Source organism: Mustela nigripes, chromosome 17 (genome assembly GCF_022355385.1).
Source record: "Mustela nigripes isolate SB6536 chromosome 17, MUSNIG.SB6536, whole genome shotgun sequence".
Taxonomy (NCBI): domain Eukaryota; kingdom Metazoa; phylum Chordata; class Mammalia; order Carnivora; family Mustelidae; genus Mustela; species Mustela nigripes.
The window spans coordinates 10,218,669-10,242,761 of record NC_081573.1 but is presented as its reverse complement, the minus strand read 5'-3'; the positions used below and the strand labels follow the sequence as shown (position 1 = coordinate 10,242,761).

Genomic DNA, 24,093 nt, shown 5'->3' with positions numbered 1-24,093 from the left:
GGAATCAGTGGTCACTCTGACCTCGAGCCTGGAGAACCTGCACAGTCCCTGTGGTGGTAGGTGACCTTGAACCCTGCGCTGCAGGGAATGCCACAGGGTACGTATGGCCCCTTTGGAAACCAGTCTGGCAGTTCCTCAGAAAGCTAAGTGCCTGGTAACTCCCCTCCCGGGTGTTTGCCCGCTGCAAGGGAAAACATGTGTCTGGCCACATGCGCAGTGGGCACCGACATGGGCAGTAGCATTCCTCACAGCAGCCCAGAGGTGGAAACGGCCCCAACATCCACCAGCTGGGGGGTGGGTAGCAGGCGCTACCACGCGGGGAGAAAAAGGGGCAAGGTCTTGACACACATCACCGTGTCCACAACTCTCAAAACAATCACGGTGCTCGATGATAGGGGCCAGAATCAGAGGGCCACAGCCTGTGTGATTTCCCGCATGTGAATTGTCCTGAGGGGCAAAGCCATGGAGGCAGGAAGGAGACTGGCGGCTCCCAGCGGCTGGGGGAGGGCACATGGGGGGCTGAAAATGCTTGAAACTGGTGATGATGGTGACACACCCAACCTTGGGAGTATACAAGGCCACTCAACACTCTGTTGTTTTTTTTAAAGGTATTATTTATTTGAGAAAGAGAGCATGGTGGGGGGAGGGTTAGAGGGAGAAGCAGTCTTCCCCCTGAGTAGGGAGCCGGATGGGAGGCTCGATCCCAGGACCTGAGATCATGGCCAGAGCTGAAGGCAAATGCTTAACTGACTGAGCCACCCAGGTGCTCCCCTGTACACTTTTTTTTTAAATTGTATTTTTAAAAAAAGATTTTATTTATTTATTTGGCAGACAGATAGAGATCACAAGTAGGCAGAGAGGCAGGCAGAGGGAGAAGGGGGAGCAGGCTCCCTGCTGACCAGAGTGCCCAACATGGGGCTGGATCCCAGGACCCTGAGATCATGACCTGAGCCGAAGGCAGTAGCTCAACCCACTGAGCCACCCAGGCGCCCCTAAATTGTATTTTTTAAGTGATCTCCATGCCCATCCTGGGGCTCGAACTCACAATCCTGAGTTCAAGAGTCTTGCACTCTTCCGACAGAGCCTGCCAGGTGCTCCGTGAACTGTACACTTTAAAGAGGCTTTATTTTTTTTTCTTTTTTGGTGTAAATTATATCTGAATTTTAAAATGCAAGACCAGCACACATCAAACACCATGTCAAGTTGTTCACGGGATGAGGCAACACTCTTGGTGACAAAGCAATGCCCACCACTTGCCGCTCTGCCTTTGGGACCTTCAGGAGGCGAGGACCTACCTGAGCATGTAGGTCTGGCTCCTGGGCCCAAAATCACAACTATCAGTGGCTTAGAGAAGGTCGCCAACCCCTCCCACATAGTTGAGGCGGAGGCTCTTGTCTTGTGGAGCCGTCCTGGCCCGGCTCCTTCATCCTGAGGCTGTGTCATCTGTCCCTGACGTAAGGTGCAGTGCTAAAGCTTTGTGTCCCCATACGTCAAAGTCCTACCCCCAGTGTGACAGGGTGTGGTGGTGGGGTCTCTGAGAGGTACGTGAGCTTAGATGAGGACCCAGGATGGGATTAGTGTCCCGAGCACTCTCTCCACCAGCTGAGGACACCACAGGGAGGGGACCTCCACAAGCCGGGAGGAGGGCTGTCTCCCGAACCCAACCACACAGGCGCCCCTCACCTCAGGCCTCCAGCCTCCAGAACTGTGAGAAGTGAACCGTTGTGGCTTAAGCACATTTGTCCTTGCCTCCTGAGTTGACCAGGATACTAAGATTGCTCCCCCAGCTCTGGTTCCAGATAGCAGGAAGGGGCAAAGCGGAAGGAGGAGACAGGCTCCCACCTCTGCTTCCCCCGCATCCCCAGGCAGAAGTTCATTATGTCGCAACCTCTAGTTGTTTGTTCTAGTGGCTTTGAAGCCCAGCCTGAAATCAGCGGTAGAAGGGGAAAACGAATCATGCAGGATAAGCAGGTCTGTCCCTGGGCCCATTAGTGGAAACACTGTTTCTCCGTCCACTGCATCTGGCCACTCTCCAAGTGGCTTGCAATCAGCAGACTTAGGGGGTTCTTGGAAGCTGAACAGCTAACTGGCTGTATCTGTTGGTTTGGGCTGTAGAAGCAGCGGCCTCACATCTGACTGGGTTTCGGCAATAGTTTTATTTAGCGTATGAGTTTGTGGGTAGGTTGGCAGCTGGTGCTGGGCTCAGCGGGGTGGTTCTTCTGGGCGCGGCCAATGTGGCCCCAGCTTGCTGGTGCAGCCGCAGTCTTCTGGCTGCTCAGTGGAGCTGGTTGGTTTAGGGCAGCCCTGTTTGGGATGGCTGGGACCTCTCTCCATGTGGTTGTATGCTTCTTTCTAAGGAGGGACATCTAGGGTTTTCTTTCATATATTTCAGCCTAATCTCACGCTCCCAGAATTTTGTTTATCTTCCTCTGTCATCCTGTGAATGGCTCCTCATGTTTTGGCAGCTTGATTCTGGGGCTTGAACCCCTTTAAAGAGCCTTCATGGAAACCCCACCCAGCAGTGTTCATTCCCATTGGATAGGCCACCCCTCATTGCAAAGACGACTAGGTCTCTGGCTCACTCTTTAGCTAGCTGGGGCTCTGCCACTTCAGATAAAACCAGGGTTCTATTTTTGAGGATGGAAACACTAGTCGTGGGCAGGCAATTAGTCCGAGACTCACGCCCAGGTCTTGGTGGTCAGACTGGGTTCTTGGGGCCTGACCAGCCCTATCTTTCAGAATTGTGTGTGCCTCCCACTGGTTTGGGATCCTATAAATGCACACCCAACTTCTCCCTTCCTAACAAATCCACAATGGAGAAGGTGCAGGGAATTATGATCATACCAATTCAGACAATTTTTCCACAGGAAAAAGAGGATTGTGTAGGAACAGAAATCATATGTTAACTTCTGTGGCTCTACACATTGGGATAAAACCCCTCTTCTGTAATTATTTTGGCTCCTGATGCTACATACAGGTAAGCAGAGGAGTTTGAGGGCCCAGGGGATATGTTAGTGTGTCGACAGTCACTAGAAGGCCAGCTACGGCATGTCTTTCACAGTACATCTCTCTTAAATTTAAAACTTTCCTTTAACGGTTTTAAAATATCAGAAATCACAATTGACCTATACTGTGCCTCGTTCTGTTTTCACTCTGGACAAGGGAGCCGACCTGATACTACACATCCCAAGACCCCCCCCCCCCCAGTCCTTTTATATCTATGGCCAGCGTTATCCAGGCCTCATGGGATTTGTAGTTTATTTCTTCCTACAGGCCCAAGGACTTGAGTGGGTGGGCTCCTCCAACATCCCTTGGCAAAAAAGGCTATCGCCCCATCCAAATTTTACAGCCTTCCTGGGCTATTTTTTCCCACTCTTTGATCTGATCTCAAAGTATCTGCATCTCTCCTAGCCAGATTCAGGTTCAGGACACTTAAAGTGAGATTATTTCGGGCTTTAAAATGCTACGCGGGGTCACCTGGGTGGCTTAGTGGGTTAAGTCTCTGTCTTCGGCTCGGGTCGTGATCTCGGTGTCCTGGAATCGAGCCACGCATTGGGCTCTCTGCTCAGCGGGGAGCCTGCTTCCTCCTCTCTTTCTGCCTACCTCTCTATTTGCGATCTCTGTCAAATAAATAAATAAATAAATACTTTAAAAAAAAATCGTAATAAAACGCGACGCCGAACGCTTCACTGAGGACTGCAAATCCCAGCATGGCTTGCGAGGAAATAGAGCCTGGACTACATTTCCCAACGTGCACACGAGCGGGAGAGGGGCGGGCGCATGAAGGTTCTGGGGGCGCTATTGTTGTGGACCCTGCCCCTTGGGCACCTTTACCGATGTGATCCAAGGGTTACCATGAGGGACTCTGGACTCCTCTTGCCCTTGGGCCTGGTTTTTCCGGTGCTTGGGGTTCTGCCTAGGACCCACCGTGCCTCCAGGGGCGGGCCCTGAGGACTACATTTCCCGGCGTGCGTTGGGGCTGCGTGCCGAAGGCAGTGACCTCTGCCCACTTTTGTCTCGAATCACGATCCCAGTCACCCGAGGAGGCTGGGACCCGGGTTGTCCCGAAGGCTCTCTGGGTCGCGTGGCGCCCTGGCGTGTCCCGTGACCTCGGGTATCCCTCCATTCATGGGTCGCGCACTCTTGGGCCCCACTCTGGCGCCGGGAAGAAGACAAATGTCCGACCGCGTACTTCTAGTTGAAGGGAGCCGACCCAAGGGCCCACAGTAAAGAGTCACGTGGGGAAATGGGCGTTATAGCTTTCCCGGCTCCCGGGCCCCGTGGGACCGAGCTCTGCGTTTCCCGAAGCTCCCCGCCCCATCGCCTGGGATCCGAGGAGCGGCGGACTTCCCAGCGTGCCCCGGGGCGGAGCGAGGCCGGACGGTTGCCAGGAGCAACTTCCGCTTGCGGACTCCATTTCCCAGCGCGCCCCGTGGCGGCGTCCTGACGTCAGCGCGCCGGGCGGAGGCAGACAGATCCTCGGGCTGCGCGGGGCCAGCGGCAGTTCCCGGCTGCCCCGGGCGGGCGGCGGCGGCGGCGGCGCTGCGGCAGCTCGTCCTCGGGGCCCGGCCCTCGCTCGCTCGCTCACCGGGCGGGCGGGCGGCGCGATGTCCGGCGAGGACGGCCCGGGGGCGGGCCCGGGGGCGGCCGCGGCCGCGGCCCGGGAGCGGCGGCGAGAGCAGCTGCGGCAGTGGGGGGCGCGGGCGGGCACCGAGCCGGGCCCCGCGGAGCGGCGCGCCCGCACCGTGCGCTTCGAGCGCGCCGCCGAGTTCCTGGCAGCCTGCGCGGGCGGCGACCTGGACGAGGCGCGCCTGATGCTGCGCGCGGCGGACCCTGGCCCCGGCGCCGAGCTCGACCCCGCCGCCCCGCCGCCCGCCCGCGCCGTGCTCGACTCCACCAACGCCGACGGCATCAGCGCCCTGCATCAGGTCAGCGCCCCGGGTCCGAGCCCCCTCGAGCGTGCTCCCAGCATGAGTCGCGGTTGCCGCCCTGGTCTGCGCCCCCTCTGCCGCTCCACCCGCTGGAGCTCGTCGCTTCTAGTCTTGAACCTCCTCAGCCGGTCGGGTCTTTGCCACCCTGCGCCGCCCCCTCTCCGGACGCGAGCCCCTACTGACAGCCTCCGTCTGGTCCGTTCCAACGGCCTCGTCGTTGCCGCTGCGCTCCGCCTTCTCCCGACCCCGAACGCGCTGTACGAGTGTGCCCCCCCCCCCCCGCCCCAGCCCCCGTTGCCCCTTTCCAGGCAGGTACTCGAGCAGCAGGGTCCTCTCGCTCTGGCGCCCCCCGGGCTTCCTGTCCTGGTCCCTGGCCTGGGCTGCCGCCTTTGCTAGGCCCGGATCTTCCGTGCCGCTGCTTTCGGCTTCGTGCTCCTTCCCTGTTCCTTCTCAGCCTTGGGCAGTGCCCTCTGAGGCTGGGGGAGGATGCTCTTTTTTGGGCCGCTTTCTGCTAGGCTTCGCTTCCTTGTCTGGGTCACCTCGTCCTTTTTCCACCCTGATGCCGATGCCGTCTGCACTTTCCGGAGGCTGTGCCACCTGTCTTCCACAGGCGGCCTAGTGTGGGGGATGTTTGTCCTTCTCAGGGCACCGCGTCGTGCTCACGCCCCTTCCCTTGGCTAGGCCTGTATCCTCGGTCTTTTCTGGGGAACCTCAGAGCACCCACCTCTCTGTCCTCGGTCATCTTGCTTTCCGGGCCCGATGCCTTCTCTTGGAGATTTGGGCAGCTTCTTTCCCATAGGCTGATCTCTTTGGCTCTCGTCATGTCACCTCCGCAAGTCTTCTAGAACCCTGCTGGTCCTCTCCTCCACAAGCTGGCCCCCATGCCTTTCCAAGACTCCCTGATTGTTGCCTCCAGTGTATCTGTGGCCCAGAAGCAGAGCCGCCTTATGCTCCAGGAATCTGTCCGGTTCTGGGTGCATTTATCTGTTCCCCCACGGTGGGACCTCCGGGCACAGGACTGGTCACGGAAGAGCCTCTGGCCCCTGTGTGATCCCTTAGACCGTCTTCTTCCTGGGCCAGTCCTCAGCCCTCTCCTCTGTGCCAGAACCCACAGGCCTCGGTAATGGATGGAGTCACAGCAGACCCTGGGAAGGAAAGGTTGATGGGGGAGGCAGGGATGTTGGAAGTAGCCCACTTCTCAGGTCTCCACAAAGAGGAGAGGAGCGATTGAGGAGAAGCAGAACTGGCCCTAAGTTCTAACCTCAGTTGCTCAGCTTTGTGGCTTTGCTTTACTGTCCATTCTCTGCCTCAGTTTCCTCTCCTGTGCAGCAGGGCTAGCGGTGGGTCCCTCCCTGGTTGGGCTCTGGAGAAGGAGGGAGCTTGTATGTGTGGAAATCCCTTCAGGAAGCAGCGTAGGCGTTCAGCTGGGGAGTTGCTGCCGCCTGGTCTAAGTGCCCGGCCTCTCCCTTTTTCTCTTTCCCAACCCCCCAGGCCTGTCCCCTACAGAGTTCCTCGTGCTATCTGGGAAATTTTCTTCCACCCACAGAACAGTCCTGCTTCCCTGAGATCTTGTAAGTTCTCAGAGGACTTGGCAAGTCCAGGAGGGGTGTGTCAGGCTCCCGTGTCCCCCTTTGCCATCATCCATGACTTGGCTCACCTGGACTTCCCCTCAGGGGCTCTTGGTCCTGCTCTTGAGACTGAATCCCCCCTTCTCTGGCATCCCCTGGGCCTGGACCCTTGCAAAAGGCCACTCTGAGCTTGCCTAGCAGGCTGCCTTTTCAGGTGAGATCTTTCTCCCGCTCCAGGCAGGTACCTGGTAAACTCACTCTGTAGGAGGCCTGAAGGGTTAGGGCTTTGGAGGTTCAGAGAGGGGAAGTTCCCGCCTCAGGTCACATGGCCAGCAAGCGGGCGAGCTGGGGTTGGGTCAGGCCTGGGGTGGGGTGACCAGCTCATGGTGGTTTGCATGAGACTGGTCTGGTTTTTGCAGGGAAAGTCCCAGGTCTCAGGCATCCCCTGTCCCACGCTCCTGGGCCTTGTCTGGGTGAGTCCTGGGACTGTGATTTCTTTTCTGAATTCTCCCTGGAGTGGGTCCTGGGGCGTCAGCCCCCTGCCTTGGTTGTGGTCTGGGAGTTCTTAGAGCCGGGTGCTTGCTTCAGGTGGGTTCGTTGACCACTTGAGAAGGCTCCTGTACTGTGCTTCAGGTGGGTTCACTGACCACTTGAGAAGGCTCCTGTACTGTCCCCTCTTCGCAAAATCGCCTTGTGCATTAGTGGCTGGCTCTGCAGTGTGGAGTAGAAGAGATTGGGAGCTGCAGTTCTTAGATCTGAATAGGGAGGGTGGCAGCTGGGACTCTTGGGTCTGGGTGGGGGAGGGGCTTGGACTCCTGGGTCTAGGGGGGTGCCGGGGGGGGGGGCTGTCATCTGGATTCTTGAATCCCTGGTGCCCAAGCCTCGGGCATCTTTCACATGGATTCCTGTGCCTGGCCAGGTCCTTGAAAGGGAAAGGCCCATCTCCCTGCTTGACACCCCCCCCATCACCATGACAACCGGGTAGAAATAAACGGAGCCGAGTTCATCCCGTTCCCAGGGCACGTGTGGCCCCCCTTTCACGGCCTGAGTTTCCATGACTTCATGCTCTTGGCCCTCATGGCCTGCTTTCCCTTTTCCAGATGGGTGGTTTTGGAGAGGTGAGGGAGTTGGGGGGTTAATTTACCCTGAGAACTCAGGACTCCAGGCCTACCCCTTCCCTTGACCCAGCTCAGGTCCCAGCTCCCACCCCGTGTTTGCACGTGCCCTGGGCTATAAATCCCTTCTTTGTCCCCACTTGCTGTGCCTGCTTGGGCCAGGGCTCTTACCTCCCTGAGACTGATTTCTTCCTCCGCTGTGCAGAGCCCTGACAGCAGATCAGGGAGGATCTTCCCAAGTGTGAACCTCTTGGAACAGTGCTCCATGTGTAGTGGGTCCTCGGTGCATGGGAGCTACGTCTGGGCTCCATGCTCTGGGAACAGGCAAACACAGCCGTTTATACACCTTGAGGAGTCTTTTCCAGGACTCTCTTTCTGCCCCACGTTCCCAGGGACTTGGTGACTTTAAGAGCCCTGCATAGCCTTGGGCCCCAGGGGCCTAGCCTCTCCCCTCAGGGTATAAGTTAGGGGCATGGTCAGTTCCTATAGTGTATCTCCTGGGCCTGTGGGAGGAGGAGCTGGGGTCCTACACTCCTGGATTTGAGGGAGGAGAGAGCTGGGGGGCCTGGACTCCAGGGTCTGAGGGAGGAGGGGCTGGAGGCCTGGACTCCTGGGTCTGATGGAGGAGGGCCTGGGGGACCAGGACTCCTGGGTCTGAGGGAGGAGGGGCCGGGGACTCGGACCCCTGAGTCTGAAGGAGAAGGGTTGTGGGCATGGACTCCTGGGTCTGATGGAGGAGGGACTGTGGGCCTGGACTCCCCTGTCTGAGGGAGGAGGGGCTGCTGGGTCAGGGAGGAGGGGTCCATTACCGGAAGCCCTGTCCTCTTGGTGGTGACTGGGGTACACTGTATCTGACAAAGCATCTTCCGGGATTTCTGCACCTGGAGGAAAGTCTCTATCTGGTTTGTGCTCGCAGGGATTTGGGTGTCTTGCTGTCATGGTCTCTGCTGAGCTCCAGAGGCCCAGCTGACCTAACCTTTGGGAAGCCAGGGGTGTCATCGGGAGCTGGGTCGTTCCAGGAGTCGGGCTGGTGCCTTCCAGGCTCTATCCCAGCGACACCACGGTTTTTCCCTTGAGTGTCACAACTGCTTGTTCCCTGGATCTGTCTTGCGGCCCCTATGGGTGTCCTGCCTTGCTGGGCACACAGTGCGTGGGCCAGGCAAGGACTGACAGCTGTGCCCCTTGTGCCCAGGCCTGCATCGACGAGAACCTGGAGGTGGTACGCTTCTTGGTGGAGCAGGGGGCCACGGTGAACCAGGCAGACAATGAGGGCTGGACGCCCCTGCATGTGGCTGCCTCCTGCGGCTATCTGGACATCGCCAGGTGAGGCAGGGGAGGTAACGTGGGATCCCCTGGGGGCCGGAGCTCAGCCCCTCAGCCCTGACCTTCCCACCCCACCCCTGCCCCCAGGTACCTCCTGAGCCATGGGGCCAACATTGCCGCCGTCAACAGCGACGGGGACCTGCCCCTGGACTTGGCCGAGTCGGATGCCATGGAGGGGCTGCTGAAGGCGGAGATTGCCTTCCGAGGTGGGCCCCCGGGAGCGGACAGCCGGGGCTCCGCGGCCGGCCTCTGCTCATCCCGGGATTGTCGGACTTTCTGTGCTTCCGCTTCCTTTCCTGAGCAGTGGGAGTGTGAGTGTGTCCCCAGCCTTGCTCGGGACATGGAGTGACTGATTGTATATGGCGCTTGTACCGCCGCTGGGCACAGAATATGAGCCCAGCACTGGTGACCCCAGTCATCACCTTATCACTTGAGTAGGTGAGGAAATGAGGGGAGAGCCTTGTTCGGGGTCTCCTGGGTGAGATTGTCTACTCGTGGATTCAGTGCAGGGGTCTGGGGGATTGGTCATCTCATGCACAGGGTCAGTGTACCTCGGTGGTCTTTAATGTGGGGCCCAGGGCCCCCCAAAACTCTGCATATGGCTTCGTTCATATTTCTAGAGAGAATGTGTGTTGTTTCTAGCAAGTTCGCAGAGGGGCTTACGACTGAACATGCTCCCCCACCGGAGCAGCTGTCTGGGACCTGCTGATGCGTGGGGTGTGTGGGGAAGGCTGTGGCCTGATGGGTCTGGAAGGAGAGGACACGGGTGGGGGGCACTGGTCTGGGTGCTGCTATGAGCACAGGGCCTGGGCGGCTGCGGGCCCACGTGGCAGCTTCAGGGAGGCTGCTGTGCAGCAGGTACTGGACCGTTGAAGGGGACACCCAGGTCCCCGGCTGGGCTTGGGCAGGTTGGCTGCTGGCCCCGTGGAGGTGGAGGCCCCATGGAGGTGTAGGTGGGTGCCCTGCTGTGCTTGGCGGGGGTGGGGGTGGGTGCGCAGTGGGCAAAGCTGACCTGAGCCGAGCTTCCCTCTGCTCCTTGACTTTTGCTCTGAGATGCTTTGAGCTTGGAGAAAGGCTGGGGCAGCCTCGGGGTGCGCACGTGACCCTGACCGAGCTTCTCCAGGGTTCGGCCGCTCTGTGGAGCTGAGGTGTGAAGCCCGGTTGGCTCTCTCTGAAGGTGTACCGTCCGTGGGTTCTTTGGTGTTTCGAGTGTGCTGCGTCTGTCAGCCACCTGCTCTGGGGGCTTCAGTCACCCCACAGTAACCCCACAGTAACCCTTAGCCCACGGCCCCCGGCCCCGGGAGGCCTCTTAGCCCTCGGTGCCCATGTGTGTGCCCATCGTAGGTGTCTCATACAGATGGAATCACGTGCTAGAGATCCATCAGCTTGTCACGTTTTGGCACATCTGCAGTTGCCCTGCCTCTCCTCCCCCACTCTACATAAATAGCTCCCCCTTGCCCCGTTCCCGTTTTCGCCCTTCCTGGCTGCCTCCCTCTCTGCTCCTGGCCATCTCGAGAACGCGTTGCAGACTGTAACCCCCGTCCTGCCCTGGGAGCCAGAGTCTCCTCCAACAAGGACAACGGGATGTCACATTGTTACTCCTCTCTGGGTCTTGGGACCTTGAGGCTGTGCTGTTGATTGTGGTCCCCTCCTGTTCCGGAACCTCACGAGGCCGCACCCCGCCTGTCTTCGGTCCTCCCCTCGCCTTCCTCATCCAGCCTCGTGTCCGCGGCGTGTCCCTTGGCCTGCGGTGGGCTGCTGCTTCTCCAGGAGATTCAGGTCTGCATTTTGGGCCAGGAATTTCCTCAGGGTGTCACTCCGGGAGACATGTGCTGTGTGTCTGCCTTGTCGTTGTTGACCTTAGCCTTGAACCCCACATGGGCCTTGGCCAGGTGGCTCCAGTGTGGAGGCAAGAAGTAGTATGCGGGGGGATTCTGACAGCAGCTGCTGTGGGAGCCTGGCTCGGGCCGACAGGGCGTCCGTATGGCTGTGGGCACCCTGGCGATGTTCCCAGCCAAGTGTCCCTCGGCAGACAGACGGATAAGCAGTATGCGGTGTGTGCATACGATGGGGTAGTGTTCAGCCTCAAAAAGGCAAAAGATTCTGACACACTACAGTGTGAATGAGCCGCAGGGACGTTCTGCTCAGTGAGATAAGTCAGACACAAAGTACAAAGACCGGATGATTCTGCTTACCCGAGGAACAGGACTAAAGCAGTCATGTCTGTGGAGACAAAGAGGAACAGTGGGTTTCAGGGGCTGGCGGAGGGGGAAATGGGGAGTTGCTGTTTAATGAGGACTGGGTTTCAGTTTCTCTAGATGAGTGTTCTGGTGGTTGTACAAGTGCAAACGTACTTAATACCACTGAACTGCACGTTTAAAAAGGGGTTAAGATGGTAACTTTTGTGTGTGTTTTTACCATGGTTTAAAAAAAAAAAAAGCCAGTTTACAGGCTGTGTAACTGAAGTCCAGGAATTTTGCAGGCTTCAGGCAAGGGTTGATCCAGGGGTACAGCGTCAAACCAGTCACTGTACTGAACTCATTCTTAGACAGAGTCTCTCAGTGGAGTACGTGGCTCGGATTCTCACAGCTGAGCCTGATACTCCAGCTGAACCGGAGCTAGACTTACTCAGTAGTCTGAGCTGCCACTCTCGGTCTGAGCTTCCACTCTCGGTCTGAGCCAGCCCTGAGCCAGCCACTGGGGCAGGAGGGATGGGCGGTTATGGAGCACCACCAAGGGCGCAGTCTTGTTGGAGGCACACAGGAGAGAGAGTATATGCCCGGAAGGCCAGCAGCGGCCCTGCCATGCCGCACATGCTGCCCCCAGGCCTGGCCACAGGGCAGGCCTCAGGGACCTGCTCAGACAGTACTCCAGCCACTTTGCCCACAGGACTGGGCAGGAGAGGAGTATTTGGCAGGTCCACTCCTAAGCCACCTGACAGGCCCTCCCACCCTGGGGCGAGAACCTTCGTCTAGTTGTTAGCAGGCGTGAGAGGTGGGGGCCTGCACCAAAGGAAGAATGGATAAATAAGTAACCTGCGAATCCATGGACTGAGCGGGGCTGGCAAGCTTTCTCTGTGAGGAACCACATGGGAAGTATTTGAGACTTCGTGGGAGGTCCTGTCACGCTGCCACTGTCCCCTGTGGCTGCTTCCCCCATCACAGCAGGGGGCGATATGTGACTGGTGGGCATGCCCGTGTTCCAATAAAGCTTTATTTATAAACACAGAGGACTTCCACATTTGGCAAACTTTAGTGACAGGGAGTAGATCTGTGGGCTGTGGGGAGGGAGGTACAGGGAATGACTGCTTCACGGGTATGAGGTTTCCTTTTGGGATGATGGGAAAGTTCTGGAAAAGGAATGGGGGTCGATGGTTGCACATTGTAAATCTAAATGCCACTGAGTCGCACAGTTTAAAGTAGCAAAATTGGCCCGTTTTATGTTACCTTTATCTTGCCATGGCCACAACAAAAACAGTAAAACACCAAACAGGTTTGCCAACCCTGGTCAGGAGCTCCATCAGTGAACAGACAGATTTCAGCAAAAAAACAGATTGCAGGGGGATGTGTATGAGCATGCCCAAGGTTGAAGAGAAGGTCAGCAAGCCCCCAGCCCCGCCCCGCCCATTCCCTGCGCAGGTAAGGCCCACGGCCCTGTCATAGGCTGCAGGGGATTCCCCCTGAAGGAGTTGTGGCCGGAACCTGTCCCATAGCGCCCAGCACTCGCCTGGCTGTCCCACTCTGGCTGGGGCTTGCAGGTGGGCCCTCACCAGGCACACATTCCTGGGGCGGCTGCCCACAGCTGAGTCCCTGTGAACCAAAGCCGAGACCCTGAGGCACTCGGACTGGAGATGGGGCCCGAGTGCTCAGGGGCCAGCAGGTGGCGCAGCTGGGCCACCAGGTCGCCTCTGCTTTCTGCCGCTTCGGGGGCGCGCCTTCTGGGATCTGGCGTGGAGACTTAGAGCAGGAGGTTTACAAGGATGCGGAGGAAGGATAAAGCGGATGCCTGTGCAGGAGCCCGTCCGCGGCGGTGGTCACCTCGGGGGCCACAGGGTGTCTCTCTGTCATATTTGAGTTTTTCAAACCTAAGTGGTGGGGCCGTGGTTGCTCTTTGCCGGTGCTGTCCAGCAGAAAGCCAGCGTGAGCCGCAAGCAGAACAGATGTCTTAAGTAGGTGCAGTTAAAAAAGTAAAAAGAAACCGGTAAAATTAATTTTAATAATACGTTTTCTTTAAGGCCATATGTCCGAGACATTATCATGTTAACATTAATGAGTATAAAGAAAACTGTGCAGGGGAGCCTGGGGGGCTTAGTCCGTTAAGTGTCCAAGTCTCGGTGTCAGCTCAGGTCTTGATCTTGGGGTGGTGAGATTGGACCCCATGGGCTTGTGCTGAGCGTGGAGCCGGCTTGAGATATTTTTCTCTCCCTTTCCCTCTGCTCCTCCACCTGGCTCATGCTCACCTCACTCTCTCAAAAAAAAAGAAAAAAAAATCTATTCATGGGTTGTCGCACGCTCTCCCCTGCCCCCCACCAAAATCCAGTGTGTCCTTTACGTTCGTGACACCTCCGAGCTCGGGCTAGTGTGGCTCCAGAGCTCCGGCTCTGCATGTGGTCCATGGCTGTGGAGCAGGAAGGCCCGGCTCCATGCAGCGCTTCGGAGAGCATGAGAAACCCCAGCTGGAAAAGCAGAGACACCAACAGACTTGGGGGAGAGATGGAACGTTTCCTGGGAAAGGGAAGGACTGTTTCTGAGTCCTTTCTCAATGGGCTGTACCGCGCACACTGCGGACACCGGGGACGGTCGGCAGACACTGTTCCAGCCTCCACAAGGCTGCCTGTTTTGACCCCAAATCCGCTGATGTGTGAAGTGGCAGCTTGCCTTCCGCATCCGTGAGTGCGGGATGGCTTTCCTGTGAAACCAGAGGAAAGGGTGAACCTGACCAACAGAGAAGCCTGTTGGCCTCACCGCTTGTCCCAGGTGACAGTGCAGCTGTGAACGGGAGCAGCTCCTGGGGAGGAAAGCAGCTGTTGCCTCGGTGACACGGACCCTTGGCTTGGTGTACCCCGCTCACAGGCAGCAGAAGTGGTTAGGACAAAGTGCGTGGGGGTGCAGGGCTAAGCATTTTATGGGTGGTGCCCGGGAGAGTCGCATGTCATCAGACGCTGGGTTCGCTCTGTAAACTCCAGGCTTTATACTTAAAAATACCGGTAGGGGCGCCTGGGTGGCTCAGTGGATTAAGCCGCTGCCTTCGGCTCAGGTCATGATCCTAGAGGCCTGGGATCAAGCCCCACATCGGGCTCTCTGCTCGGCAGGGAGCCTGCTTCCCTTCCTCTCTCTGCCTACCTCTCTGCCTACTTGTGATCTCTCTCTCTCTCTGTCAAATTAAAAAAAAAAACAAAACTGTAAACGTAGCACTTCGGTTGAAATGGGAGGAGGCCTGCAATCCCCATTCTCCCCCCACCAGCAGCGACCTGGAGACCCAGTGGGGAAGTCCAGGTCCTTCGCGTCCCAGTGGAGCAGACAGATGGAGAAGGACAGGGCAGGGCCGCGCTGCCCTGTGCCTTCTGGAGCCCAAGGTGTGCGTCCCACCTGCTGCCCCTTCTTGTCCTCTCAGGTGTGGATGTGGAGGCGGCCAAACGGGCGGAGGAGGAGTTGCTGCTTCATGATACCAGGTGCTGGCTGAATGGGGGTGCCATGCCAGAGGCCCGGCATCCCCGCACGGGGGCCTCTGCCCTGCATGTGGCTGCTGCCAAGGGCTACATCGAAGTGATGAGGTGAGCTGGGCTGGCGGGGTGCTCCCTTTTCCCTGCTCCTTGACTTGGGCCCATCTGTTCCTTCTCGCCCTTCCGCTTCCCTGTGGACTTTTTAAGTTGGGTATATAGGCTGAGTATTTCCCTTTAAACACAGCCTTTGCTGTGTCCACAACTCCTGACGTCCAGCCTCTTCGTTGCCATTCAGTTTATTTTTTTTATTTTTATTTTTTTAAAGATTTTATTTATTTATTTGACAGAGAGAAATCACAAGTACACTGAGAGGCAGGCAGAGAGAGAGAGAGAAGGAAGCAGGCTCCCTGCTGAGCAGAGAGCCCGATGTGGGACTCGATCCCAGGACCCTGAGATCATGACCTGAGCCAAAGGCAGCGGCTTAACCCACTGAGCCACCCAGGCGCCCGCCATTCAGTTTAAAACATTTTCCAGCTTGTAGTCTTTCCTCCATGACCCATGGATTATCTGGAAGTGTGTCGTCCATTTCATGCAGATGCGTGGGATTTTCCGGTCAGAGTTTTGTTACTCCTTTCTGGGCTCGACTGCAGTGTGGTCAGGCAGCGGGTCCTCTCTGATTCCAGACTTCCGAAGTCCTCTGAGGTTTGCTTTAGACAGCAATACATGTGGGCTGGAGAGGAGTCGTGCTGTCAAGTATGGCGTTCTATGTAGGTCATTAGGCCAGCTTTGTAGTTATACTGTTTAAATCCTTTATATTCTTAGTGATTTTTTTTTTCTGTCTGCCTATTCTGCCAGTTACTATGAGAGGTGTAAAAAACATTTTTTTAGTTTTTTTTTTTTTAAGATTTTATGAAATTTCCACATCCAGCGTGGGACTCAGATTTACAACCCCGAGATGAAGAGTCATGTGCTCTACAGTTGAGGCAGCCAGGCATCCCCTAAACTTTTCTACTGTGTTCATGGATTTTGCTTGTTCACCCTTATGGCTCTAGCAGGCTTTATTTCTGTATTTCAAAGCCAGGTTATCTGGTGCGTATGTGTTTACACTGTGTGAACTTGAACGGTGCATGTTCCCTTGCTGCCGTCCTCCGCTGGCCCTTGTCCGTGCTTGGATGCCTCGCCCTTTTCTGTTGGGGTCGTTGGTTCCAGCTCTTATTCTCAAACTTCCTCTCCTCTCTTTGTGATTTGTACTTTATTTTTAGTCTGAAAGTGGAATAGAGACGAACCCTTCATCTCTGCTCACTTCCGTGTTGGATTTCAGGCAGGTCTTCTAGGGAGGCACTTAAGATGACCCCTAGTAGCTCCAGGCTCGTGTCCTGATGGCACACCTGCTCTGAAGGTAGAATGTTTTGTCCTCCATACTTAAAGCAAAAGATCAGGTCTGATGCTCGTGGGCCGCCATGGGCACCTGCCCGTCTCAGAGCTAGTCCCTTTGGTGAGGGGAATGGGATAATGTACATGGCCGTGCCCGGCATGCACTCAGCCCTTCCCTCTTCTGCCCATGTTTTCCATCTCTGAGTCTCAGGTGGCTGCTTCACCTCCTGCCATAGCGTCTGCATCCCAGATAGCAAGAAGGGAGAGAGGGGGAGAGGAGCAAGTGTCCATTTCCCTTTAGAAGAGCAACCCAGAAGGGACACACACACTTAATGCTCACACCCCATTTGTCAGACCACTTGGCATTTGCCCAGCATTACCCCATCCCAGTGACTCACCTGGCCACTCACAGCTGCCGCGGAGACTGGGACACTCCTCTGCAGCCAGGCGACAGTGTGTCCAGCCAGGAGTCGGCACTGTCCCGAGCAGGAGGAGAGGCCGTATTTGGGGCAGCCTCACTCTCTGAAATGCTTTGGATGCAGACATATTCTCTGAGTCTCATTCTCTGAGTTCGTTACCGCCCCTCAGAATGGCTCTGTTTACAGCTGGACCCATTGCACGTGTAGGACTATGTAACTGCCCGGCTCCTCCTTGGAGACGGACGGCAGGGTAGAGACATGCGGCAGGCAGCTGTTTGGCGACTCATGGAACATCTGCTGTGTGCCAGGCCGTCTTCTAGGGCTGGGGACCCATGGGCGAATGGGCCAGGTCTGGGCCCATGTGCGGCCCCCAGACAGGTGACCAGGGAAGCAGGCCACATCAGAGGGCCCTGTGTGCATGGAGGGCTGCCAGTCGCCACGCTGGGGACCTGGAGCTGGCTCCAGGTTCATCATACAAGGTTGAGCAGCCTCCGGGGGTGCTGGGAACACACCCACCACAGTCATGACAGCCGGCCCTGTGTGGCCATTGCCCAGTGTTCCCAGGGGGCCAGCACCATCCCTGGTTGACCACCTCAGGCCTAGAAGGATATAAACAGGGCAGTGGGGGAGTGAGCGTGTGAGCGGTGGCCTGGGGACAACTGGCGACTGACCATTTGAGACCCCCTCCCACACCCTGGGACAGAGTGCCGAAGGGGCGTCCTCGGGGAAGTAGCAGGTGCCCAGTGCGGTAAGGAGAGTGAGCTCTGGGAAGGTCAATGTTGAGATCAGCGGGGTATGCGGCGCTTTCATTCGGAAAGCCTCCTTGTGAAATAACACCCCCCCCCCATCGTCCTACTGTGCGCTGGCTCTTTCCCACGGCCTCGGCGCCTGGTGCCAGCCGTGTGCGCGGTGGCCCTGAGCCTGTAACCGTGCCTTCCCCACGTCCTGTGCTCTGAGATGCTGACGATCGCAGACTCACGGAAGCCAGGCTTCCTCAGCCTTCCCACTCATGGCGTGTGGACCAGATGAGCCTGTGCTGTGGGGCCGCCCTCCATGCCCTGGGATGTGTTGGTAACATCCCAGGCACGCACGCCCAGGTTGGGACAGCCAGTAGTGACTCTGGACACTGCCCAATGTCCCTGGTGGCCAGTATCCCCGTGGCTGGGACCCTCTGCAGGCCGGTTCCTAGAGCAGTACCGCCCCGAGGCTGCTCCTTCTGGGGCCTCAGCCTTTTCAGCGGCTCTGGGGCTGTCTGTCCCATGGTGGGGGGCGACGGTCAAGAGAGCAGCCCCTCTCCTGCAGGTGCCAGGAGCAGTGTTTTGGAGGCTGCCTGCTGGCAGGCAGAGCAGCCGCACACAAGGGCTCTCGGCCATGGGCCTGGGACCAGGTCAGTGCTGTCGTGGGCCCTGTGCCGCCAGCCGTGTGTCAGCCCTCGGTGTGGAAGCCCTATCTTGGTCCTTGACTCTCAGCTGTCCTGGCCCCCAGGCTGCTCCTTCAGGCTGGCTACGACCCTGAGCTCCGGGATGGGGATGGCTGGACCCCCCTGCACGCGGCGGCCCACTGGGGTGTGGAGGATGCCTGCCGCCTGCTGGCGGAGCATGGTGGGGGCATGGACTCGCTGACCCACGCGGTGAGGGCCAGGCGGCTTGGGGGCGGGGTGGGGCTGGGGGCTGGTAGGGGAGGGATTGTGGGGAAGGCCCGCTCACCTCCGCCGTCCTCCCCCTCCACCAGGGCCAGCGTCCCTGTGACCTGGCGGATGAAGAGGTGCTGAGTCTGTTGGAGGAGCTGGCCCGGAAGCAGGAGGATGTGAGTCTCGGGCACCCTCTGTCCCTGCAGCTGGCTGAGTGAGGCCCCCCTGCTCTGCCCCAGCAGTGACCAGCAGGAATAGGAGTCGTGGGGAGGGGATGGGGTCTGGGGCGGAGGCAGGGCCCCAGGCTCAGTCACACCTTGGGATAAGGATGAGGATTAACTGTCCCAGGCTCAGGGGACCGGCCTGAGCCTGGCCTTGTTGCTGGAATAATGCAGAGTAAAGGGATGAATGGCATGGCTTCTGGGCTCTGAAGCCTGGCTCAGCCATGGAATTGCTGTGTGAGCTCAGGCTGGTCACTGAACCCCTCTGGGCCTCTGTTTCCTCACCTCTGAAATGGGGATAACGGTGTGTGCAGCTTTATGAGGAGCTGTGTGGGGTATATGCTCTTCTATGACGGGCATGTACATTACTGAACGAGAATGTCTGGTCATTGCTCGGCAGATGGTAAGCTGTGCAGGTGGCCAGTGGCCTCTCCTGGGGGCCGGGCCCTATCCCAGAGCTTCCCATGAGCGGCAGGTAGATGGATGCACATCCCTCTGTTGGAAGGCTGGCCATGGTTCTGGCCTGGTGGGCAATGTGCATGGGTTGGGGGAAACAGCATATGCCAAGGCTGAGGGAGCATGAGGCAGGGGGGCCCTGGGTTGGGGGCCCAGCCGAAGGGCTTGACTGCCAGGTGGAGGAGCGGTGTGAGACTGAGGGTGAAGATGAAGGGGCCACACTGGGCTTTGTCGATGAGGCAGGGTCAGCCCTTGGCGAGGGGGAGCACAGATCTGTGTGTGCCTCCAGCCTGGAGGGAGTGCTTCCGCCAGCGGGGCTTGTGGGCCGGGCTGGGGTCTGGCGGACGTGGTGACTGGCTCTTCTAGGGGAGGAACCATTGTGCAGAGGCTAGGCTTGTGCCCAGCGAGCCATAGAGAGGGGGCTCCTGGGGCGGAGGACCAGGCCAGTGTCCTGGGCGAGCAGGGCTTCCTGGGAGGAAAGAGCCTTTCTGGCGATGAGCCCAGAGGTGGCTGTGAGAGCTTGAGGGACCCAGACACCACACAGCCACCTGCGCAACACCCTGATGAGCCCACAGACCCTCCACGCGCACCCCTGGAGCAGAGCGCATCATGTCTAGAGCATTCTCGAGTTCAGACAAGCAGAGTACTGCATGCTGGGCTGGACGCGGGCGCTGCGGGGCCTCCCAGCAGCCTGCTTTCTCCCCTCACAGCTGCGGAACCAGAAGGAGGCCTCCCAGAGCAGGAGCCAGGAGCCCCAGGGGCCTTCCAGCAGCAAACACCGAAGGTAGTAGGCGGGCGCCTGGATGGGTGTGCTGGGGTCTCTTGGGGCTTAGACCCCGACACCCTCCTCTTCCTACCAGGAGCTCTGTGTGTCGCCTGAGCAGCCGAGAGAAGATCTCCCTCCAGGATCTGTCCAAAGAGCGCCGGCCTGGGGGTGCAGGGGGGCCCCCAATACAGGACGAGGATGAGGGAGAAGAAGGCCTCACAGGTGGGGGCCGGAGTCTGGGTTTTTGGATCTAGGAAGAGGGAGCTGGAACCTGGACTCCTGGGTCTGAGGGAGAAGGGGGTTATGGGCCTGACTTCTAGGTCTAAGGGAGGAGAGGGCTGGGGGTCTGGACTCCTGGGTCTGAGGGAGAAGGAGGCTGTGGGCCTGACTTCTAGGTCTAAGGGAGGAGGGGGCTAGGGGCTGGACTCCAGGATCTGAGGGGGACTGGGGCTGGAGTCCTGGTCTGAGGGGTGGGGAGCTGGGGGGCTGAGAGACAACCGGCATCTCCATTTTCCTGTGCCACAGGGCCACCCTCTCCAGAATCCAGAGCTCTCAATGGAGTGTCTTCCCCGCCACCCCCTGGCACTCAGGGCCCCATGGTGAGTCTGGGTGCCCTAGAGGGTGATGCTAACTTGGGAAGGGCAGGGAGGGATGCCATGAACTCTGCAACTCTCTCTCAGGGTATGTAGGGTGAAGATTAGTTTCCAGAGTTCCCCCGACCAACTGTCTGCTTCTTTCTGGTGGCAGCCTCAGGGGCTGATGGGAGTTGTGGTTTGTGTGGTCCTTCTGGGGTGACACTTGAAGAATTGGGGAAGGATCCTCTGTGTAACGGAGACCTTTCTCCTCCCCAGCCCCCAGAGGAGGCCCCCTTCTCCAGGCGCTTTGGCCTCCAGAAGACAGGCAGCTCTGGGACCCTGGGGCCCACAGATAGGCAGGGGGCCGAGGGCACCCCTGGGGCTGCGCTGCAGCGCTCAGCTTCCTCCTCGAGGCTGGAAGGGAGCTCTGCTCAGGTGAGTGGGGTGAGGGGTGGGAGACTGAGCCCTGACTAGAGGAGAAAGTCCACCCCGATCTTGGCCTCTTTCCCCAGGCCAAGGAGCCCCGTCTGGCCAGAATTATGCCGACGCCCTCCCGCAAGCTGCCGGAGCCCTCCGCCTTGTGAGTAGCAGCCTAGGGCCTGGGCTGTCGGGGTGGGAGGCAGGTCTGGGGTCCACCCTCGTCAGCATGACCCTCAGCAAGTCCCTTTGCTCTCTGAGGTCTCTGCCTGCCATCGCTCTCGGGCTCTGTTTTCCTCCAGTGCATCAAGTAAAGCTCACTGTTAATCTTTCAAGGTCACAGTGACAGGACCTCCTGTTGCCTCTGGCTGTACCTCCTGCCCCCTTCCTTCCTGATGCAGACGTGCTCCTGCCCCAGGGCCTTGGCTCTGCAGCCCTTTCCTTCACTCCAGAGTCCTTTAGCCTTCTAGCATAGCATAGGACGTACATGAGTTTTTACGCTTTGTGTTTGTTCTGCATCTTTTAATGTTGGACTCTTGGGGGCAGAGGGACTTGGCTTCTGCTCACCAATGCATCTCCAGCACCTGCCACGTAACTCGAGTTTGAGTAAAATTTGCTGGATGCCTGAATTCACACAGGTTTGAGATCTCTAGGCGTCCTCCCTCAGCTAACCACTCTCCTCCCTCTAGGATTTCAGAGCCTGAATCCCCGGTGAAGCCCAGTGTCCCTGTAGCCTCCACAGCGCCCCCAGCTGACTCCCGGGACCGGCGGAGGTGAAGAGGCAGCGGGTGGGAAGCCCCTTTTTCCCTGCTGGGAAGAACTGCATGGCCTGGGCCTGGGTCCCCACGCCTCCGGCAGGCCCTCTCTAGAGGGGGCATTTGTCCCAGGGTTGGCTGTGAGTTGGAAGTTCCTTGAAGAGTGTCAGCCATGAGAGGGGAACAGGGTTCAAAGGACCCTCCTTGAGGTTGGGACCTTTCACTCAGGTCCTACCAGATGCCGGTGCGGGATGAGGAGTCTGAATCCCAGCGGAAGGCTCGATCTCGCCTCATGCGCCAGTCTCGGAGATCCACACAGGTGGGGGTGTGGGCTGAGGCCTGGACTCCTGGGTCTGAGGGAGGAGGGGGCTGGGGGTCTGGACTCCTGGGTCTGAGGGAGGAGGGGCTGGGGCCTCAGCTTGGAGATCCCTGACTGTCCCCACTCTGCCAGGGTGTGACTCTGACCGATCTGAAGGAAGCGGAGAAGGTAGCAGGGAAGGCCCCAGAGCCGGAGAAGTCGTGCCTGCAGAGCCTGGTGAGAGGGGTCGGGAAGCAGGCACAGGGTGGTGGAAGATGGCTTTGGCTTCTGACCTCCCTGATCCTCTCCTCCAGGACCCATCTCGGCGACCCCGAGTCCCTGGGGTGGAGAACTCTGATGGTCCTGCCCCGAGAGGTGAGGTCTGGTCTCTGGGAGGTGGTCCTCCTGCCCTCTGGCCCTTCCAGCGCTCCTGCTGCAGTGTTTTCTGGGGGGTCGGGCTAAGGACCCTGACCCTGCAGGAAGGGAGGCCCCTCCACAGGTTTCTGGACTGATTTCTGTCCGTCCCCCTAGCAGAGGAGCCTGACGGGCAGGGGCAGGGACCACAGGCCACCAAGGAGCATCGCAGAGTCGGCAAGGAGTGGAGGGGGCTTGCAGAGGTGAGGGGTGGGGCCTGGGTGGGCCTTGGAGGCAGGGTGGTGGGCCAGACTTCCCTCCTGGCATCAGGCTGAACTCCACCTCCACCCGCAGGGGGAGGAGGCAGAGCCGGCCGACCGCAGCCCAGACTCCAGGTACAGGGTTGGCCGGGAAGGGTTTGGGCTGTCTGCAGGGCTGTCGAGAGCCCCGCTGACGCCCGGCCCGCCTCCGCCCCAGCACTTCAGAGGGCGGCCCATCACCTTGCAGACAGCGGGACCCCGAACCAGCCTCGGAAGAGCCCGATGGAGGCTTCAGGAAGGTTTGCAGACACCCCCCCAAGTCGGCCTCTGTCCCTGTTGCCCCCTGTCTGTGGCTCTGCCTGCCACACATCCCTGCACTGCCACCCCACAGCCTAGGGGCTGGCAGGCCTGACCCTGTCCCTCCCCCCGGGCCCCCAGCTATACTCAGAGCTGCGCAGCGAGAACGAGCGGCTTCGCGAGGCCCTGACGGAGACCACGCTGCGCCTGGCACAGCTCAAGGTGGAGCTGGAGCGCGCCACGCAGGTGCGGCCGTGGTCTGTGCTCCCCGGGCATGCCATGCGGGCTCAGCACCCGCCGCTGGGCAGGGAAGCCCGAGCGACAGAGCGAGGGGGGACCGGGTCGGGGTGGGGTGGATCCTTGGGGGCGGGCTGGGTGGTGAGGGATGGGGCCCTCCAGAGCCTGGGCAGCTGTCCACCTCCTGGACTTTGTGGTTTGGACATTTGTCTTTCTTCTGTTCTCACCAGAGGCAGGAGCGCTTCGCAGAGAGACCGGCCCTCCTGGAGCTGGAGAGATTCGTGAGTAGGGGCTGCTGGAGCGGGGCCTGGTGTGGCCTCAGCCTTACAAACCACTGTGGGCCTGCAGAAGGCCACACTGACCCAACCTGGCCTTCTGACCTCTGCCCTTCCCAGCCTTAATGGCTGTTGGCCCTCCCCAACCCCTGGTCCCTGGGCCTCATGCCTCCTGTTGGTTCCAGGAGCGCAGGGCCCTGGAGAGAAAGGCAGCCGAGCTCGAGGAGGAGCTAAAGGTGAGTACTAAGGGGGCGCCGTGGGCAGGGGGTTCCACTGGCCCGGGCCCCCGGCTGACCACTCTCTGCCACTCCTCTCCCACAGGCCCTGTCCGATCTCCGGGCTGACAACCAGAGGCTCAAGGATGAAAACGCAGCCCTGATCCGCGTCATCAGCAAACTCTCTAAGTGACTCTGGAGAAGGACCTTCCCCCTTACCCGTATTTATCCAGCTGCTTCTGCCACACGCATCCCTTCCCCTGTGTGAGCACGAGTGACAGGGCTCCCAGGGGGTCTCTGAGAAGCCATAGCCTCCCTTCGGGGCCTCCAGACTGTGAGGGGAGTACAGAGTCCCCAGGAGCCAAGGGGGGCCCCTGAGGCCAGGATGGAGGCAACAGGCCGAGCCAGGTAGGGGGATGTTGCTGAGGGGGGCTCGGGGCTGGAGGTGGGACCAGGGAGGAACCAAGGACCAGGAAGTGCCAGGACCAGTAGCCAGGACCAGAGTGGCCACCAGAGGTGCCCCTCTCACGTGTGATGCCACCCCAGTCACCCCTCCCATTCCTGAACAGGGATCCGAGAGTGCCAAGAGTCCCGCCCGCCCGGGCCAGGCGGGGCTGTATATAGGGTCCGTGTGCAATAGGGAGGGAGGTCTCTATTTTTTGCTGCCCCCTCCCCGCCCACTGTCAGGGGCAGGGGGAGAAGATATTTTCAAGACAAAGCACAGGCACCACAAATAAAAGTCGTGAAGTTGCTGCCCAGTGACTGTGTCCCTGGGGTGGGGGGGTCGGTGTGCAGTGCTTCCCTGTGCCTCTGTGTGTGTCCCTGGCCAGACCCCTGGAGTGCAGGGGTGGGGTGCCGGGGGTGCATGGGAAGGGCTTGCAGGGAGGGGGGCCACCTCGAGCCATGGCCCCGAACCAGGGCTGCTGCGGTAGCCACAGGCAGGAA

At 59.0% G+C, this 24,093-nt stretch overlaps 1 protein-coding gene across 3 annotated transcripts; it reads left to right on the top strand.

Annotated features, from left to right (window-relative positions):
* The first annotated feature begins 4,592 nt into the window (after positions 1-4,592).
* PPP1R12C (protein phosphatase 1 regulatory subunit 12C) lies at positions 4,593-23,900 on the top strand. 3 transcript variants are annotated; one of them, XM_059382558.1, is made up of 22 exons: positions 4,593-4,928; positions 8,807-8,937; positions 9,025-9,143; positions 14,551-14,710; positions 17,878-18,022; positions 18,124-18,198; positions 19,410-19,483; positions 19,560-19,687; positions 19,991-20,064; positions 20,317-20,475; positions 20,553-20,620; positions 21,147-21,230; positions 21,441-21,531; positions 21,664-21,747; positions 21,825-21,885; positions 22,045-22,127; positions 22,219-22,259; positions 22,342-22,423; positions 22,563-22,667; positions 22,889-22,939; positions 23,119-23,169; positions 23,255-23,900. In XM_059382558.1, the coding sequence occupies exons 1-22, from the start codon at positions 4,608-4,610 to the stop codon at positions 23,339-23,341; spliced, it is 2,274 nt and encodes a 757-aa protein (XP_059238541.1). In that variant the 5' UTR covers positions 4,593-4,607; the 3' UTR covers positions 23,342-23,900. The 3 variants fall into 3 exon arrangements, with proteins under 3 accessions (XP_059238541.1, XP_059238540.1, XP_059238543.1); XM_059382557.1 differs by having other exon boundaries at positions 22,042-22,127; XM_059382560.1 differs by lacking the exon at positions 20,317-20,475 and having other exon boundaries at positions 22,042-22,127.
* Positions 23,901-24,093: the final 193 nt, after the last annotated feature.